The sequence below is a fragment of the Salmo salar genome, chromosome 01 (genome assembly GCF_965601325.2).
Source record: "Salmo salar chromosome 01, fSalSal1, whole genome shotgun sequence".
Lineage (NCBI taxonomy): Eukaryota > Metazoa > Chordata > Actinopteri > Salmoniformes > Salmonidae > Salmo > Salmo salar.
The window spans coordinates 77021629-77041527 of record NC_138291.1 but is presented as its reverse complement, the minus strand read 5'-3'; the positions used below and the strand labels follow the sequence as shown (position 1 = coordinate 77041527).

General features: G+C 44.5%; 1 protein-coding gene across 3 annotated transcripts in view; it reads right to left on the bottom strand.

The window, feature by feature from the left end:
* Nucleotides 1-2683: 2683 nt before the first annotated feature.
* The window catches only part of tet1 (tet methylcytosine dioxygenase 1), a 50020-nt gene continuing 32804 nt past the window's right edge, over nucleotides 2684-19899 (bottom strand). For 2 of the 3 annotated variants that reach the window (XM_014215163.3, XM_014215170.3), the window contains 9 exons: nucleotides 13635-15978; nucleotides 13369-13459; nucleotides 11322-11415; nucleotides 10718-10926; nucleotides 10355-10505; nucleotides 9550-9777; nucleotides 8589-8765; nucleotides 7777-7927; nucleotides 2684-7453 (listed from right to left, as the gene is read on the bottom strand). In XM_014215163.3, the coding sequence (XP_014070638.3) occupies nucleotides 6279-7453; nucleotides 7777-7927; nucleotides 8589-8765; nucleotides 9550-9777; nucleotides 10355-10505; nucleotides 10718-10926; nucleotides 11322-11415; nucleotides 13369-13459; nucleotides 13635-15978 (4620 nt within the window). In that variant the 3' untranslated portion in view covers nucleotides 2684-6278. Of the gene's footprint in view, nucleotides 7454-7776; nucleotides 7928-8588; nucleotides 8766-9549; nucleotides 9778-10354; nucleotides 10506-10717; nucleotides 10927-11321; nucleotides 11416-13368; nucleotides 13460-13634; nucleotides 15979-16213; nucleotides 19020-19899 lie in introns of those variants that run through there. The other variant, XM_045722519.2, reaches the window with a different exon arrangement.

Below are 19899 nucleotides of genomic sequence, written 5' to 3'. Positions count from 1 at the left end.
CGTAATGTCACGATTCCAAAGCTGTACAATGTTACAGATAGCAAGTTAATTTTCTCACATCTTGGAAAATAATTATATTGTTGTACTACTTGTTCACGAAATTCATGCTAATGTTGGATTTTTGAGCTGGCGGCCAATTCACTCCTTGGAGGAAAGCTCGCCTTGTCCCAAAATGCACCGCGCGGCCTGTTGACGTAGCAAGGGCAACGTCCACAATGGTTGTTAATACGACTCCAAGGAAGTTTGTTATCTCCTTAAAAATATCTACGATTATACCTCACTGTCGGGAGCGGGCCACTATCGGCAGGGGACAAGATCAGGTGGGATCATTCTAGCCAATGAGAGGGCAGATACGCGGAGCAACTACGGAGGTCCAGAGAGGACATATGCAAAAAATACAATAAATCCCTAATTATTTCGAGATAACAACTTATTTATCTCGTGATCATGATGTAACAAATGTTGTTTTGTTGGGCCTCACGAGTGGCGCAGCGGTCTATCCGGTGTTCGATCCAGGGCTGTATCACAACTGGCCGTGATCGGGAGTCCCATAGGGCGGTGCACAAATGGCCCATAGGGGGAGCAGCATGACCATTGAGGGGGTGTGGGGACCAAGTGAAATAAAAAAAACTATAAAAATTGTAGTTCAATTGTAATAATATACATATTAACAACTGCAACAGTGATGCATGTTGTTGATTCATAATCTTAAAATTCATGAATTCTGAGTGGATAGACTATTGTAAGTATCTAAAGCCAGCTACATCTGAATCAGCCGTCTGAGTTTGTGTTTGATCTGAGGTTTGATACTGGGTAAGAAGGGATTGTCTTTGGGCAGCAGGAGACAGAATGTAGTTCTAGTGGTGGCTATTCAGCAGCCTGATGGTCTGAGGGTGGAAACTATTGGCCAGTCTTTCAGTTTTTGCAATGATGCTCCTGTACTACCCGTGTCTGAGTGATTGAAGCAGGAAGAAAAGGGCATTGCTTGGGTGGCTGGGGTCCCTGATTATCTTCTTGGCCTTCCTTCGACACCTGGTGTTGTAGGTGTCCTGTAGGGAAGGCAGTGTGCACCCAATGGTGTGTTTGGCTGCATGTATCACCCTCTGAAGATCCTTGCGGTCCGCAGCGTGAATTTGCCGTACCAGGCTGTGATGCACCTCGACAGTATGCTCTCGATGGTGCTCCTGTAGGACACTGTGAGGGCCCTCAGGGATAGGCCAAATTTCTTCAGAATCCTGTGGTTGAAGAGTCGCTGTCATGGCTTCTTCACTATGGTGTCCGTGTGGTCAGACCATTTCAGCTTCTCTGAGATGTGTATGCCGAAGAATTTGAAGTTATTGACCGTCTCCACGGTGGCCCCGTTGATGAGGATGGGGGTGGTCCAGCCTGGTTCCTCCTGAAGTCCACAATCAGCTCATTTGTTTTGCTAACGTTGAGGGAGAGGTTGTTTACCTGGCACCACACCTCAAATGTGCCTACCTCCTCCCTGTAGGCTATCTCGTCGTTGTTGGTAATTAGGCCTACTACTGTCATGTCGTCAGTGAACTTGATGATGGAGCTGGAACTGTATACCACTATGTGACATTTGCTGATGTAAAAAGGCTTCATAAATACATTTGATTTGATTTGATCGGTGTGAGGCTACGCAGTCGTGGGTATACAGGGAATACAGGAGGAAACTGAGGACGCACACCAACCTCGACATGTGATTCACTTCACCTGCTTTACTATTTGTATTTTTCTGTGCAACTTGTTAATTGTTGTTTGTGACTTTGTTTTTTCTGCTATTGACAGGCCAACCTCCGTAAAAAATATTAAAATCAACTTTTATTGGTAGTCTGGTAAACTTTGGTAAGCTTTCATTGGTAGTCTGCAACCACAGACCTCAATGTTAACTTTTCTTGCACTGAACATTTCATTTAATCCATTTAAAATAGAAGTGAAACCACACTTTTACATATCTTTAAAATGAGATTGGAGACAAAATTGGAAGACATCTATAACTGACAGGCATAATGACATTTTCCCCTGGGTTAATCCCTGAACAAAATAAAAATGGATGTGGTGATCCACCGTGGACTCTGCCTCCTCAGCTATAATTTCAGTGTCAATCTATCATCAGTAAGTCCACTCCTATTTTATAGAGTTTATCTTGTGATATCGACAAAACAAGGGATTTTTTAAATGTATATATATATGTCAATATGTCATCTCTGGACTTCTGTACTACAACTCCAATATAAAGTGTTTTTTTCTCAAATTTGCCTACTTATATCAGTACACTCGCAACAACCTAAGCATTACGAAACATATATTTGATCAAATAAGCCACAGGTAGAAAATAAGCCATATAATATTTTGTTAACCAAATTTGACACTCTCATTAACTTCCATACAAAAACTCCTAGCTTGGTGAGCAAAACAAAACAAAAACGGCACCTGCTAGAGAAGACAGATTTTGGGCCCGGTTATCCCTCTCGCTTCGCCTCTTCCTCTCTGGTCTGAATGAGTTTAATTCACATTTCAAAATGGGTCAATGTGACACAGTGGACAGACAGAACACACACACACACACACACACACACACACACACACACACACACACACACACACACAATGTTGTATTATAGCTTGTACAGTTTGAAGTAGCTTATTGTCAATAATGCAAAAACAGACACACAAGTCCAAAATATAAATACATCTTTATTTCAAAATCACCAGAGGGCAGCCATTGACAGGAATGCTGAATTTAGTATTTTTTTCAAGTCTGTCAAATTGATATACACACCTTTCAGTTATGTACAGTAATTTTGGCAATCAGTTTCAAAATATCAAAACTGCTCGTTATCTACAAACCATGAATAGTACAGGAAAAACAGTCCGTTTCACATGATGTGTATTTTATATAGTATTATTCCAATAAAAACCTTGAGTTTTAAATGCTGGTGCTAGTTTTTCCTCCTTGATGTAAGTTACATTTTTCAAGTCACACATAAAGGAAGATCCGAGAAATCTTCAAGTGAAGCAATTACAAAAGTTTACAGGATAATATTTTTCTTACAAACTGTCTTATGTAAAGGTGGAAACATTTTAAAGTGACTGTTTTCTACCACAACAGTAACTTGCAACGGCCTACATTCAATATAATGTAATAGACTATATATGTACTGTATATACCTTTCTACTTTGTATAAAATGTATTCAATCTATGTGTCAACATACTTATCTCAGAGGAAAGGTCTAAGTATATGGTTTGACTTTGTGAATCTGTTAAAGACATTATTGGAAGACAAGAGAGTTTTTTAGGAGACTGTCTGCCCTAGTTGGGTTGAAGACTGGGTAATGCCCTAGTTGGGTTGAAGCCTGGGTAATGCCCTAGTTGGGTTGAAGCCTGGGTAATGCCCTAGTTGGGTTGAAGACTGGGTAATGCCCTAGTTGGGTTGAAGCCTGGGTAATGCCCTAGTTGGGTTGAAGCCTGGGTAATGCCCTAGTTGGGTTGAAGACTGGGTAATGCCCTAGTTGGGTTGAAGCCTGGGTAATGCCCTAGTTGGGTTGAAGCCTGGGTAATGCCCTAGTTTTGTTGAAGACTGGGTAAATTAACAACCTCACTCACACCTGAGAAACAAAGAGAAAAACAACAGAAAATAAAGATGACAAAAACCAAACAAACATTTCCAGCTCTGTGTATTAGTAAAATGAAAGCACCAGTGAAATCTTTATCTGCGTTGAGCTGATTTAGATTCATCATATGCTAAGACAGATCAATACAACAGATGCCTAATCGATTACATTAGTAGCAGTGCTTGACTTGGACTGCACTAGGTGTCGGTACCTCTTTTGGATGCCGGTACTGTTTATATGTATTTTGCAGGAGCTCCACAATACTTTTGAGCTAATAATCTATAAGAGGAACAGGAGCTCAAGCTGTAGAACATTTGAGGTAATGGTATTCAGCTCCGGCTCGCTCCTACCCCAGCAAAGCACTGAGTATTAGTGAATGGGCCTATTATTACATGGTTATGATTGACTAATGTGAGCATGAATTAATACTCAAAATGGTTGCCCCTATCAGAAGAAGGTTTATAATCTGCGGAGGTCTACTGTCAGACTCAATACGTGATAAGCCTACAATTTATGACGATGCAACGATCTGAGGAGATGAAACGATCTGAGGAGATGAAACGATCTGAGGAGATGAAACGATCTGAGGAGATGAAACGATTTGAGGAGATGCAACGATCTGAGGTGATGAAACGATCTGAGGAGATGAAACGATCTGAGGAGATGAAACGATCTGAGGAGATGAAACGATCTGAGGAGATGAAACGATTTGAGGAGATGCAACGATCTGAGGAGATGAAACGATCTGAGGAGATGAAACGATCTGAGGAGATGAAACGATCTGAGGAGATGAAACGATCTGAGGAGATGAAACGATTTGAGGAGATGCAACGATCTGAGGTGATGAAACGATCTGAGGAGATGAAACGATCTGAGGAGATGAAACGATCTGAGGAGATGAAACGATCTGAGGAGATGAAACGATCTGAGGAGATGAAACGATCTGAGGAGATGAAACGATCTGAGGAGATGAAACGATCTGAGGAGATGAAACGATCTGAGGAGTGTGTTAGTTTGTCAGAGCAGCGTCTCCCAATAATTGAAGAGGAGGCAATGAGAAACAACAAAGGGGTTTGATTGGTTTGGTATCCACTTGTATAATGTATTTATACTCAGCATATGGAAAAAGATAACTGTCAATCAATGCCCTAGTCAGTTAAAAAGAGGGTACAGACCTTGTTAGCACCAGTAACAAATATACAGTAATATAGTAACCATTTCTGAACAGGTTTTATGTGGTCTTTTAAGCTATGTCGGTATAAAAACATGTCCTATTTAAAACACTCTAGAAGTCCAGACAGTGAACAAACATGATTATCCAGATTCATATAAATGAAGTGCCGTTGACAATAAGCACCATAATCTGACACAATCTTTATATGCAGCATTTCACAATTGCTTAGTAAGCTTGGTTTTCTGTGAGACTGATATGTAATTTATCATTCTACAACAAAAAACTACAAATAAACACAAAACTACTGAATAAAAAGGAGAAGAGGTTTCACACAAGCTGTCTGATATATCTCTCGATCTGTACATATTGGAACAGGACCTTTTTCAAGTTATGAAATATAAAAAAGTGCTTTTTCAATATGTCATCATATTGAACAAAAAGAGTAAAACTATCCAGACCAAAACAAAAACGAAGGTAGTACAGTTCCTTCATGACCACCAATAGAGGAACGGGGAAGTACAGTTCCTTCATGACCACCAATAGAGGAACGGGGAAGTACAGTTCCTTCATGACCACCAATAGAGGAACGGGGAAGTACAGTTCCTTCATGACCACCAATAGAGGAACGGGGAAGTACAGTTCCTTCATGACCACCAATAGAGGAACGGGGAAGTACAGTTCCTTTATGACCACCAATAGAGGAACGGGGAAGTACAGTTCCTTCATGACCACCAAGAGAGGAACGGGGAAGTACAGTTCCTTCATGACCACCAATAGAGGAACGGGGAAGTACTGTTCCTTCATGACCACCAATAGAGGAACGGGGAAGGGAAGGAAAAGCACCATGCTACATGTGTTCATTATTTTCACATAAAACTACATACTGTTTCAAATGTGTAATATGTGGTCTGTTTATCAAAAGTTGCTGCTACAAATGGCACCATTATATAAATCAATCATTGTTAAAACTCATCTTGTGAAAAGAGCACTCTTGGCTGAAACAAAGACCACAGAGACTTAACATGAGTGTTTACTAGTGTAAAATGCTGGTTGACAGTAAAATTGCAGTAAATAGCCTTGCACCAAAAAAATAAAAAAATAATCAGAATAAATAATCACATCTTGTTTGTTGTTATTAATCAATTCCTATATAAAACCAGTTAAAAAAATTGGTTCAGAGCAACATCTCTTTACATGAAAAACCAGACCAAAATGTTTTATCATCAAATACCAAAACTCACAGTTAAAACCCCACAAACGATAGTCTTCCTCATCACTTTGAAAGCAGAGACAAAGAGAAACTAAAATAAACAGACATACATTAGAAAAAGTATCACAACGAAATAACACATAACGAGACTAGAAGTGTAATGTTGATTGAGGTAAGGCAGTAGCACAGGGTGGTGTGTGTGTGTATGGTGGTGTGTGTTCAAATGTATTTGTCGTATGCGTCTCGTGTGTGTGTGTACATAACAGTATCATCTCATGTCCAGCGGTTGTAAGGGCCCGTGACCTGTGTCAGAGCATAAGGGGAAACAGTGACCACTCCATCCCGCGGGACAGTCACCGCCTTCCGGGTAGGAACCGTCAACACACCCTTCTTCTCCTCCGGGCCCTCCTCCTCTACCTCCTCCTCAGGCTCCACACTCTCACCGCCTGCCCCATTCCCCCTCTTCCCCTTGACCAGGCTAACCTCTTCCAGGTCTAGGCCCATCCCCAGCCTCTCAGCCTCCTCCTCTCTCTCCCGCTCCCTCCGGGCCTTCTTGGCCTCCCACATGTGCAGGCCATGGTCGGGCTCGTTGAGGGACTTGTGCTGGTAGAAGACCAGGGAGATGCGGGTGGGGTGGCTGCGGTCGGGCCGGAGGATGGGGGTGGTGGCATGGAGCTCTCGGCGGGCGCATTCGATCAGGATGGAACCGTGGGAGGGAGCCACTGCCACCCCGCCGATGTCACTGTCCAGGAAGTTGTGCTCGCTGTCCGACCACACCTCTTCCTGTTCCTGTTTGACCTCTTTTGGGTTGGGGAAGAGAGGGGGAGGGGCCTGATGAGGGGGATGGGGGGCACTGTGAGGAATAACATGACCTACATGACCTCTAACCACGTCCTTGACTCCCACCTCCCCCTCCGCCCTGAGGAGCCCATTGAGTCTGCTGTGGAGGCCCTCTGGGTGGGTGTGGGTGGAGGAGGGAGGAGGAGTGCTGTGGCTGTGAGGGGGTCTGAGGAGAGGGGAGCAGTGCACCTCGTTGGGCTCTGTTTTAAAAATCCTGGGGGGGTAGTCGCCACCCCGGGGCATCCCTGGGGGGGTCCGACATGTCTCAGGGTCCACCAGCTGCTTTCTGCTGAGTCCTGGGGAGTAATCATTCACAGCCACAGCCTCTTCCATTGTCTTGTAATGGAATGGGGAACCATTGCTCTGGGCCCCTGGTGGCCCTCTGTACTGGGGGGCAGGCAGGCCGGGGCGATGGGGGGAAAGAGCCTCCATCCCTGGTGTGGATCTTCCGGGAGGAGTTGGGTAGGTGGGGGTGCTGTGGTTGTAAGCGCTAGGGGAGTTAGAGTCTGGTACATATAAACCCACACTTCCTGGCCTGTAAGAGCTGAAGGACTGAGGCTCTCTTTTGAACAAGGGGGACTGATCTGCTGAAGAAGCACTTTTCAAACCTGTCAAGTTAAACATACAAACCGGGATTAATGATGAGTATTTGATGAGTATTTACATACCACATTTTTCAAGCTTTTTCTTGAACATGATTTTGAAGCAACAATCAATCAACCAATTAATCAATGAATCCACCCACCCCATCCACCCAATCACCCATCCATCAATCAATTGATAAATCAATGACCCAACCAACCAATTGACTAATCATTCAACCAACCAACCAACCAATCAATCAATCAATCAATCAATCAATCAATCAATCAATCAATCAATCAATCAATCAATCAATCAATCAATCAATCAATCAACCAGAGATCTATACCTTTGTTGGCGGTCTTGACCTTGCCCGGGGTTAGTGGACTCTGTCCAGGCTTCCTGTCCTGAGCTGCAGCTTGTTTGTCAGCCTGGGCCTTCAGCTTGGCCTCCTGCTTCCTCTTACGGGCTGATTTCACCGGCTCAGCCAGCAGACGCACCTGGTGATGATATAAACATGGTCATTAAGGAGAGCTTTTAGTAGATGCTTTTATCAAGTGGCTTCCCTGTGGCTCAGTTGGTAGAGCATGGTGTGTGCAATGCCAGGGTTGTGGGTTTGATTCCCACGGGGGGCCAGTACAACAAAATAAATGAAATGAATGAAATCTATGCAATCACTACTGTAAGTCGCTCTGGATAAGAGTGTCTGCTAAATGACTAAAATGTAAATGTAAGTGTCTTGAAGTAAACACGCAAATGTGACTCATGCAAGAATCAAACCCAAAACTCTCCTATTGACATGTCCTTGACACCAACTAATTTCAATCCAAAAGGGCACAATGGTGACCAACCCTTGCCCTGGAGAGCAACTGGATGTGCAGGTTGATTAGTAAAATCAGGTGTGGTAGAGCAGGACTGGAACACAAGCCTGCACACCCAGTAACTCTATAAGAGGAGGGTTGGCCACCCGATCTTATAGCCTCTTGGTTCTCCTGGTCGCTACAGGGGGTACGAACCAATTTAGGGTGAAGTTGCCCCTAGATGCTGATCTCTTGGGTCAGTTTCACATTTTCCCCACTAATAAGGTTAGGACTGGGGGAGAGGAAGCTGCTCATAGATCTTTACCCAGGGGAGACTTCAACCTGGAGCGTAGGAACCTACCTCTCTGGGGAAGGCTGAGAGCACCTGCAGGGCCCCAGTCTGGATCTTGGCCCACTGGCCATCGGCACTGCCAAACTCATCCCTCTGTGAGATCTTATAGAGGGGCAGGACGTGGAGCTGTTCGTCCTCAGGGACGTTACGCACTGCACGGTTGTCCTCCTTGGTTAAAGTGCAAACCTGCAGGAGGGTCAGACATTTTACGTAAATGGAAAAGACTAACACAGTATCTGGCAGTTTTCCAGGATAAAATGCCTATCTTGGTTGAAGTGAAAACAGGTATTTTTGGTATTTTATTAGGATCCCCATTAGCTGTTGAAAAAGCAGCAGCTACTCTTCCTGGGGTCCACACAAAACATGAAACATAACACAGAATGAGATAATACAGAACATCATTAGACAAGGACAGAACTACCTACATTTTTAAAAAGGCACACGTAGCCTACATCTCAGTGCATACAGACAAACGATCAAATAGGGGAGAGGCGTTGTGCCGCGAGGTGATATGATAGCTGATATTGATTTTTGGTTCAACTATGGAAACATGTTAATGATTTGATATTGACATTTGTCTAAGATATGTTCATTAATATATAAAAAATATATATGTGTATATATACTGTATATATTTACAAAATAATATATGGGGGATTGGAAATGATGCAGACAATTACATTGATGGTACAATGCTACAATCTCTCTGCAGTATTAAAGCTGACTTACCCAGCCCCCCAAAAATAAAAAAGATATGATATGTCCATTAATGTGCTGGCACGCAATCAGAAGCCAGTGTCTAAGTATCTGTGTCTGTGGTTCTCTCTATGTGTGACAGTGAGTGTGTGTGCGTGTGCGCGATTGAGCGAGCGTGCGTATGTATCTGTGTCTATGTCTCTGTGTGTTTGACAGTGAATGTGTGTGCACCTGTGTGTGTGTCCATTGACAAACAGTCATGTGAGCAGCGTACCACAGTGCTGCCATTGTTCATGTTGTGTGTGTCTTTGTGAGCGTGGGCACAGAAATCCACACACGCCGTGACCCCGGAGAAAGGTCGGCCCGCCCTCCGACCCAGCCTGCAGTCCTGGCCCGCCTGCTCCTGATCCACCTGGTTTTGGAAAGCCTCCGGGGCCAGTCTCTGGTAGACAGGACCCAGGTCTGTAGCCAGGTTCTGCAGCCGATTCTCCAGCTTCTCCTCCTGAACAACCCACAGACAGACAACACACAGATCAGAGGAAGAGTGGGACAAAAAGGGACAGGAACAGATGAGGGAAAAGGTATGAGGAAATAAAGGAGAGGCCCCTGGAGAATGTGGGAGTGTTCAAGATAATACCAGTAATGTTTAAGTCACTATCCTCCATGTCACGCTTTGACTGTCATATCCACCTGAGGCCACTAGGATGTGTCTATTAGCCACTTTAACATGCCAAGAAGACTATTCACAGAGGAATATCTATTCTAAACCATTGTTTGTGAAGCTATAACAAGGCTTAGATTAGCAAAGCAAAGAGCTAGGGTTCTTTTCAGACCAGGCTCTCAAATCTAATTCAGGGCTGTCAGACTCAATTCCTAGAGAGTCAAATTGGCTGCTGGTTTTTTGCTCTTTCCCTTAAGCTAGTTCTGATTTAGACCAGGAAAACCAGGTATGTGGACTCCCTAGCTAATCAATGACCTTAACTGAGCATATAAGTGCAAGGGAGGAATGAAGACCTGCTGACAGGGGGACTAGAGTTTGACAGAGGACTAGAGTTTGACTGGAGTGTCCTGGTCCTCACCTCCTGTGGCATGTCTCCCAGCAGGCGGTACTTTCGGGGGATCTTGCTGCGAGCGAACTTGCAGCCGTTGAAGTACATACTCCAGGAGCAGCCGAAGGAGAACGAGGTGCCACAAGTGTCTGGGTCCAAACCCTGGCACGCACACGTCCGACTGGAGAGACAGAAAGAGGGAGAAAGATGGGGAGAGGGGGAAGAACCATTTAGATCCTGGCACATAAGTGCAACTGAAGAGAGAGAGGGAGAGAGACAGGTCACTAAGTGCTAGAAAGGAAAGAACTCACTCCTTTGTTCTATGAATGTAAATGTGTATGTGTTAGCCTGTTATTGAAAAATACACATAGGTCTGTTGTTTCAGTAACTCACTCCTCGTTGAGGGCGCAGCGTCGACTGGTGGGGGAGCCGTATTTACAGAGGGTCTGGGTGAGCTCTTGGTACAGACTGTCTGCCACCCCCCGGGGGATGCCCTCCCATGCCAGGATGAGAATCACCACCACGGCACTCTCACAGCGGTGCCCTGCCCGGTGTCTCACCAGACACAGCAGCTTCTCCTCCTCACTGCCCCGACGGATCACCTGGGGGAGAGAGAAGATTTACTACACAGACATGCAGATGTGTACACACACACACACACACACACACACACACACACACACACACACACACACACACACACACACACACACACACACACACACACACACACACACACACACACACACACACACACACACACATACGCACCCATACACATACACACGCAGCAGTGTACACACAGGCACGCGCACACACACACACACACACACACACACACACACACACACACACACACACACACACACACACACACACACACACACACACACACACACACACACACACACACACGATACACACACACACACACACACACACACACACACACACACACACACCCACACACACACACACACACACAGGAGGTACTTACCCACTTGGCGATGGGACAACCCTGGGAACTGCGTCCTTCTTTCCCAGTGTACACCACCACCTCCAGCCTTACTGCCTTCCCTTTCTCTCCATACCTTTGAACATACACAGCAATAACATACAGAGCCGGATTATTTCAGGGACTTACTGGGGATAAAGCACCTGGGTCCAGGCCAACGGGGGGCACAAGAGGCAGCAAAAAAAATAAAATATATATGTATATACAGTATATGTTCCTTTTTTTATATTACAATTCCTAATCCAAACACAGCCCACTCTCAATGTTAAAAATACACCAGAGAACATAATTTACCCATAGAGGATCAATAGTTTATAAAAACATAACTGTGGATTAAGTTTTGTCACAAGCACATACAGGTATCTGCCAAAAAGGAAACACCAACATAAATTGTCTTAAAAGGGTGTTGCAGAACAGCTTCAATGCGCTTTGGCATAGATTCTAAAAGACCTAAACCATGCTAGGAAAATGCACCCCACACCATAACACATACTTGGTATCCCTTGTTTACTCAAGTAGTTCCTTTATTTTGGCACTTACCGGTATGCCTACAGTCAGGAAGGCTGCAGTTTGGGCAGCATACGTGCCAAATAGGCTACAGCTTGTTGCGTTGTGGCCATAGACATATAATCCATAGAAGGGTTTTGTAACGCCGTACCCTGGCAATTTGACTGTTAAAAGTCATGGGTACACTAGCAATGGATGCCAGTCCTGACTTGAATTGGAGCAGCCATCTGTGGAATATATTTATATGCTTGGTTGCGGCTGTCAGTTTCCTTTCGCAGATTTCAAAATACAATCGTGGGAAAAATGTACAGTTTGGAAAGCAAATGCCTACTGCTGAAAAGAGAAGATGAATCTGTCTGTAGAACCAATATAAATCATTTTTCTCAACAACTCCTAATTTGTAGCTAACAGCAGCACTGTTTTTCAAAGTAGCTCATCTTGAAATAGGCTGTTGCCACAACGAGCCCATTGGCCATCACCATGAGTAGCCTCTGGGTTCATCTTCCTCCTTAGGTGAGTCAGTGTGCCACTGGCCATTTTAATTAGATATAAAAATAAAAAAACAAAGCCCCGGGGCCTATGATTTCTTAATACGGACCTGATAACGTAAATCACATCTTCATGACATTTCACACTTGTCATCTTAGAACACAAACACAATCCTTTAAGCAATGACATACTGTATAAAGCATTCCTCCCTTTATCTGCGACCACCAACATCTTTCAATGAATGCCAATACAACAACAAATCACATTTGGAGAACTTCATCAAAATACAATGGGACAGTGGGACTACATCACTAGCCAAAATGCAGCAATAGTTTTTGGAGTAACTGTCAAAACAGTTCAAAACCAGGCACTGAGGCCATTCAGCAGTGAGACTACAGAGCAGAGAGACTGTGAGTGTTTGGTTGTTGTAGAGGTTGTCATTTCTCCTCATGTGGCCCTCGACTTGGCCCTAGGGGTTTCCTGTTCTAACTCGCAGGGTGTGTTTTTGTATTTGTGAATGTGTGTGTGTACAAGTGTGTGTTTTGCCAGCGGGGTGCTGCTTTCCTTCAATGACAGGCTCTATAATATATGAGCTATAATATGATTGTAAGCCCTACCTCATTCCATGAACACCAAGAGCCCTTTGGGAAACCAGGCCTTTGGCAGGGCAAATGGTTCATACAGTAGGCTAATAAGAGTATGTACCAGACTTTTAGAAATATATACAGCTACATAGAGTAGTGGCAGTGGTACATATTAGCCTAGCTCTATAAGCCTACTGGTAAGCCAACCTGTGAGGCACTGAGCCACTCCTGTTTTCATATCAACTCTTACCTTAGCAGTATTATACAGCCAATAGATTTGTCATGAAAACAGAAGTGGATTAGCACCTCACAGGTTTGCCGTCCCAATGGACTATGAATGTAGAAAGTAAAATGGCTAGGCAGCAACAAACACTTATTTCCCCCCAAGATTGGTTATGGAATGGAATAAAATAACTGATGCAGTTTGGCTTGTTAGTTTTTGTTGTTACCTGTTCTCCATCATCTCTCTGACGGCTGACACACTGGGTCCAGCACCAAGGTGAGTGTAGTACGGACCCTCCTCCTTCTCTATGATTTGCTCTGTGGAGAGAGAGTCGTTTGTAGAACTGTACATGGATGTGACAAATACAGCCCCAGTTAACCAGTCATGTTGTGGCATGCAGAGAAAATCATATTCATAATCATCATAATCCTCCTCATTATTATGTTCACCACCACTACCATCATCATCATCATCATCACCAAGGTGACTCACCCATGCAGCCACAGGAGGGGATCTCAGAGAGTTTCTTAGACGGGGTGTTGAGCAGGTTCTTAGTGGGCGTGTCCAGGAATATGAGGGGCGATTCCAGGAAGCTGTTTACGTTGTGTTTGGTTGGCGTCAACTCCTCCGATAGGTCCAAAGCGCCGTCAGTTGACGTGGACAAGATGGTGACCGGACCGGACCTCTCCACCTTGTAATACCCCTGCCGTTGACCCCCAGAGGAGTAGCCGTTGGGTAAACTATTGTTCAACCCGGTTCTGTGGTTGTTAGAGTCTAAACTGGTGAAACTGGGGTTAGTGGAGCTAGCCTTTAGGTTAGCACCGTGCTGCTGCCCAACGAAGGGCTGCGATACCTGAGAATACAATTGTCTTTCACACTCATGTCCCTGTCCAACTCCTTGTCCTTGTAAAGGGTCCAGGTGACCGTTCAGAGGACCACTGTGGTCACCGTTCAAATGTGACCACTGTTGGTTGTCATGACCATAACCTTGACATTGACCACGATCGACGGCTCCAGAGGTTTTGTGGTATTTGACCCCACTGTGGCTGTTGCTGTAGTAAAAGAGCTGCCGTTGTTCCTCCTGAGCCTCAGCCAGGTATCTCTTTAGATCCATTTGAGTCTGAGGCAGGAACAGGCTCCTCTTGTGGCTGAGCGACAATGTCTTCGGCTGGGGCAGAACCTTCTGGACCCTGGCTCTGTGGGGGGTCTTGCCGTTGGGTGTCCGTTTGGATAGGGGGGTCTTGTTGTTGGGGTTGTAGCCCTCCTCTTCAACCCCCTCCATCCCCTTCTTCTTCCTAGGTTTGGAAGGCGTGGACCTTGGTTTCCTCACAGGGATTTTCTTGTTGTTGGGTGGTGCATGCTGGGAATTGTAGTTGTACTTGATGGCCGAGACTGGAGTTCCTCTGGGAGGGTTGTTCTCAGAGTGCTGGGAGGGTTGGAAACCCTGCTGCTTGTGACGTGATTGGATGATGAATGCCAACTCGGCCAGTTGAGCCGCCACCTCTTCCTCATCCCTGTTCCTCCCGCTCTTACCCACCGTCCTCTCTGTTGTTTCCTTACTATTCCTCTCCATGTCTTTCCGCTCTCTGAAAGTGCCTTCGGACCTGTTATGGTGAGAACCAAGGTCTTGGTCTGCTCTCCTGTACAGGTGTTGCCCTGCTCTCTCGGTGCTGTCGTAGGGAAGTCTGCCACAGTCCGAGCTGGCTTCTAGCAGGTCCTGTAGGGACTGCTTGCCAGTGGCGGCGGGACTACGGGAATGACACTGGATGACAAGACTCTGTCTGGCCACCGGGGACCTGATGACTGAGGTCTGGTGCAGAGGGGAGCGTATGACTGAGGTCTGGTGCAGAGGGGAGCTGATGACTAGAACTTTGTTGGGGAGGAAACCTGTAGGGGGTTTGACGTCCTGGAGAGAGGTGTTTCTACTGGATAAGTGCATGGAAGGTGTGGTGGGGTTTTGACCATGTGCGTCCATTCTTAAGGGTTCTGGGGGGTTTTGGGGGATAGATGCCAGTAAGGTTAGCGCCTCGATAGCGATAGCTTGGTCATTGCTAATATTCCTCTCTTGCACCAATGACTGGATGCTTGGCAGAGAGAGATCTGGAGAGGGTTGCTCTCGTTTGACAATAATGTCAAGACCTTTCCGTGGACTGATGGGAGTGCTTTTCAGGAGAAGGTCAACCTTAAAGTCCTCCGGCTCTGTTTTTAACTCTGTTTTTAACGAGTGTAGCACCGGGGAATGGGAGCTACACAGCTTGTCCTCCAGACCCTTCCTGTCTGTGATAGAAAAACACACAACTGCTGCTAGTGTGGACAGAGCGTCAACATAGACATCGTCATCATTGCCCCCTAGTAGGGTGGAGGACTGGTCCGTAGACCACACCCACGGCTCCTCCAACTTGATCTTCTTCAGAGGAACGGCCATGGTGTCATCCGGAAGTGCATCATTGGGCTCAGAGCTGCCTTTGGGGTATGTGGTTTTTGTAGTCCTTTGGGACTCAAATTGTCTTGTAGTCTTTTGGGACTCTGGTGACACTGGAGCACTGTTGGCTTTAGACAGGTTTTCGTCAGCACCATTGTGAAAAGTCCCAGATGAAGAGTAGTGGTGTTGCAGAAGAAGTGCATCGTTGGTGTCCTCCAGGCCAGGCTCTCTCTTGATAAGTACTGCTGGTCGGCCATCTAGGATTGGGGTGAGAGTGTGGGCGTGGGGAGGGTGTGTGTGAGGGTCTGTCTGGGGGTGTGTGGGAGGTATGTGACCCTCCTCCTCTGCCGTATATGTTTCCTCTACCATCTGGACAGGGCTTCTGCCATTTATTGCGACGCCCTCTGGAACCACCTGAGAGAGAGCGAGAGAGAGTTGCCACAAGAAAAGGGCAACCAGTTAAGAATAAACACAATTGCAAATACAACCCACATTTATGTTTATTTATTTTCCCTATTGTACTTCATTTGCGCATCGTTATAACACTGTACATAGCCATAATGTGACATTCTAAATGTATCGATTCCTTTTAAACTTTTGTGAGTGTAATGTTTATTGTTCACTTTTGTTCATTATCTATTTCACTTACTTTGGCAATGTGAACACATGTTTCCCATGCCAATAAAGCCCTTTGAATTGAATTGAATTTAGAGAGAGAGAGCAAGAGAGAAAGCGAGGGAGAGACACACAGAGAAAGACAGATTTGAATCTGTAATTTCCACTTTAAAATGTCAGACTTGATTTGTCCTAACGACAAATATATCAACCCCTACAAACATTCCATTAATTATAATCCACATAATAATTTACTGTTGCTGTAGGATTATTGTCTTGCTGTGAGAAACTGGTTGAATTAAGATAGCAGGTCTGTACCTTACTGCTTTATGTGTGTGTGTGAATTGATACAGTAGTGTACATACCATAATACTGTCATGGAGCAAGGTCAAATCTTTGCTGAACCCCAGAGTTTCTATATTAATAGGAACTTGCAACACTTTCCATAATTAATGATAATGTCGTTGGCAGATCCAATCTGATTAAAACAATATGGCAGAGATAAAAACACCACAGGGCCAAGACTCCGCCCACTAAATTGTGTGTGTGCCTGTTTTATGTAAAGCTAATGAACTGTTCTAACTACAGGGAGCCTGGAGGTGGGTGGATGTCAGCTACTTGTTTACCTTGTCTGAACTGTCATTAAACTCACTGTTTAACCACTCTTTATAGACTACACTACCCAGCATGCACTCTCTGTTTTAACGCCTCCAGGCCTACAGTACCTAACATGCCCTGTGAGAAAGGACAGCCACCAGCAGTCTAGTCTAGAGTCACATCCTTCTTCTAGGCCACTACTAACACAACTGACTCAACCCTAGTTCAATTAGTTGAATTAGGTGTGTTAGTACAGGGCTGGAACAAAAATGTGGACTGGAGTTGAGAAACACTGCTGTAGTACAGGATTAACTGAGCTAATAAGACACACGAGGGTTTGTGTTACTGCTGTTACTGGCACAGAGACAGCTCTATCTTACAGACGACCAGTGCAGCTCACATCATCATCACATCTCTGTTGCTGGGTAAATCAAGACTTGTCTATCTAATGGAGAAAGGACACCCTTACGTGACAGACAAAGGGTAGGCAGGTAGTACGAAGTGTGAACATACTTTTACAGTATTGGTGGTACTCTAAAGCCTTACAAACCCTACAACAACCCTATAAATAGTCTGAGCTGCTACTGTAGGTCACTGATATTAAATTAGATTAGCAAGAGGGACATTGCTTACAACAACAACAACAATAACAACAACAACAATAGAAAGGCAACATCCAACATAAAATCATCACCATAAGCATACAGTAAGAAAAATGCACTTTACATTGGAACAGAGCATAGTAACTGTGAACTTAAAACACTGTCTACACTTTCTCTAACCCACACACCAAACAGAAAACTCAGTCTGTGTGTCAATTACGGGGTGAAGCCCTCTTCTCTCCTTCCACTAGAGATGAGAATTATACACAATAATACCCTCCCAATGCAGCGTAGTAAAAGCCCAACTCTATTTACAGTCATGTAGTATTCAGGACAGCCCTCCTCTCCTCCTCTCCTGGTCTCGTGACACTCCCTTACCACTAAGAGCATGCTGCTACTGATAGCGGGAGAGGAGGCTGAGGCAATATCTTGACTGCTGCTGAAATTATAAGAGAGAGAGAGACATCACAGAGAATGTGGAAATGAGCTACTATTGAGAAAGAGAGAGAGAGCAAGAGAAAAAGAGAGAGAGGGAGAGAAAGAGAGAGGGAAGGAGAGAAAGCGAGAGAGGGACAGAGAGAGAAATAAAGACAAATACAGAAAGAGGAGACAGTAGGAGAGAGAGAAATAGGGAGAGGAAAGAGAGAGAAAGAAAGGGGTAAAGGCAGTGTGTCACTCACGTTAACCTGCTTTTCATAACAAAGCAGTAGTGGCTGGGTTCCAGCAGTACGCCAGCAGTGTGTATGAATCATAACATTTCATATAACACTACATAAATATATTTTTTGACATATACTGTAGATATGGGTGTCTGTAATTTTTTTGTAAGATATACAGTACCAGTCAAAAGTTTGGACACACCTACTCATTCAAGGGTTTTTCTTTATTTTTACTATTTTCTACATTGTAGAATAATAGTGAAGACATCAAAACTATGAAATAACACATGGAATCATGTAGTAACCAAAAAATATATTTTAGATTTTAGATTCTTCAAAGTATCCACCCTTTCCTTGATGACAGCTTGCACAAATTTTCACTCCTGTCCTAGCAACAAGACTACGACTGCTCTCTGACTCCTAACGACCCTCTCAGAGGAGAAGGGTTTCCAAGGAGGTTTCAACCGAGGGACTATCCATCCCTAACAAACACACACACACACACACACACACACACACACACACACACACACACACACACACAGCTCCACATAGGGAGTGTTCATACACCATATACAATGCACTCCACACACAGAAACGCATACAAAGATTTCCCTTTTATGCTCGCTTCGAGGCAAGCAACACTAAAGCATGCATGAGAGCCCCAGCTGTTCCGGACGACCGTGTGATCACACTCTCTGTAGCCCATGTGAGCAAGAACTTTAAACAGGTCAACATTCACAAGGCCGCGGGGCCAGACAGATTACCATAATGTGTACTTAGAGCATGCGCGGACCAAGTGTCTTCACTAACATTTCCAACCTCTACCTGACCGAGTATGTAATACCTACAGTTGAAGTCGGAAGTTTACATACACCGTAGCCAAATATATTTAAACTCAGTTTTTCACAATTCCTGACATTTAATCCTAGTAAAAATTCCCTGTCTTAGGTCAGTTAGGATCACCACTTTATTTTAAGAATGTGAAATGTCAGAATAATAGTAGAGAAAATTATATATTTCAGCTTTTATTTATTTCATCACATACCCAGTGGGTGAGAAGTTTACATACACTCAATTAGTATTTGGTGCATTGCTTTTAAATTGCTTAACTTGGGTCAAACGTTTCAGGTAGCCTTCCACAAGCTTCCCAAAATAAATTTTGGCCCATTCCTCCCGACAGAGCTGGTGTTTCTGAGTCAGATTTGTAGGCCTCCTTGCTCACACACGCTTTTTCAGTTCTTCCCACAGATTTTCTAAAGGATTGAGGTCAGGGCTTTGTGATAGCCACTCCAATACCTTGAATTTGTTGTCCTTAAGCCATTTTGCCACAACTTTGGAAGTATGCTTGGGGTCATTGTCCATTTGGAAGACCCATTTGCGACCAAGCTTTAACTTCCTGATTGATGTCTTGAGATGTTGCTTCAATATATCCACATAATTTTCCTTCCTCACTATGCCATCTATTTTGTGAAGTGCACCAGGCCCTCCTGCAGCAAATTACCCCCACAACATGATGCTGCTACCCCGTGCTTCACGGTTGGGTTGGTGTTCTTCAGCTTGCAAGCCTCGCCTTTTTTCCTCCAAAGATAACGATGGACATTATGGCCAAACAGTTCTATTTTTGTTTCATCGGATCAGAGGACATTTCTCCAAAAAGTACGATCTTTGTCCCCATGTGAAGTTGCAAACCATAGTCTGGCATTTTTATGGTGGTTTTGGAGCAGTGGCTTCTTCCACGCTGAGCGGCCTTTCAGGTTATGTCGATATAGGACTCGTTTTACTGTGGATATAGATACTTTTGTACCGGTTTCGTCCAGCATCTTCACATGGTCCTTTGCTGTTGTTCTGGGATTGATTTG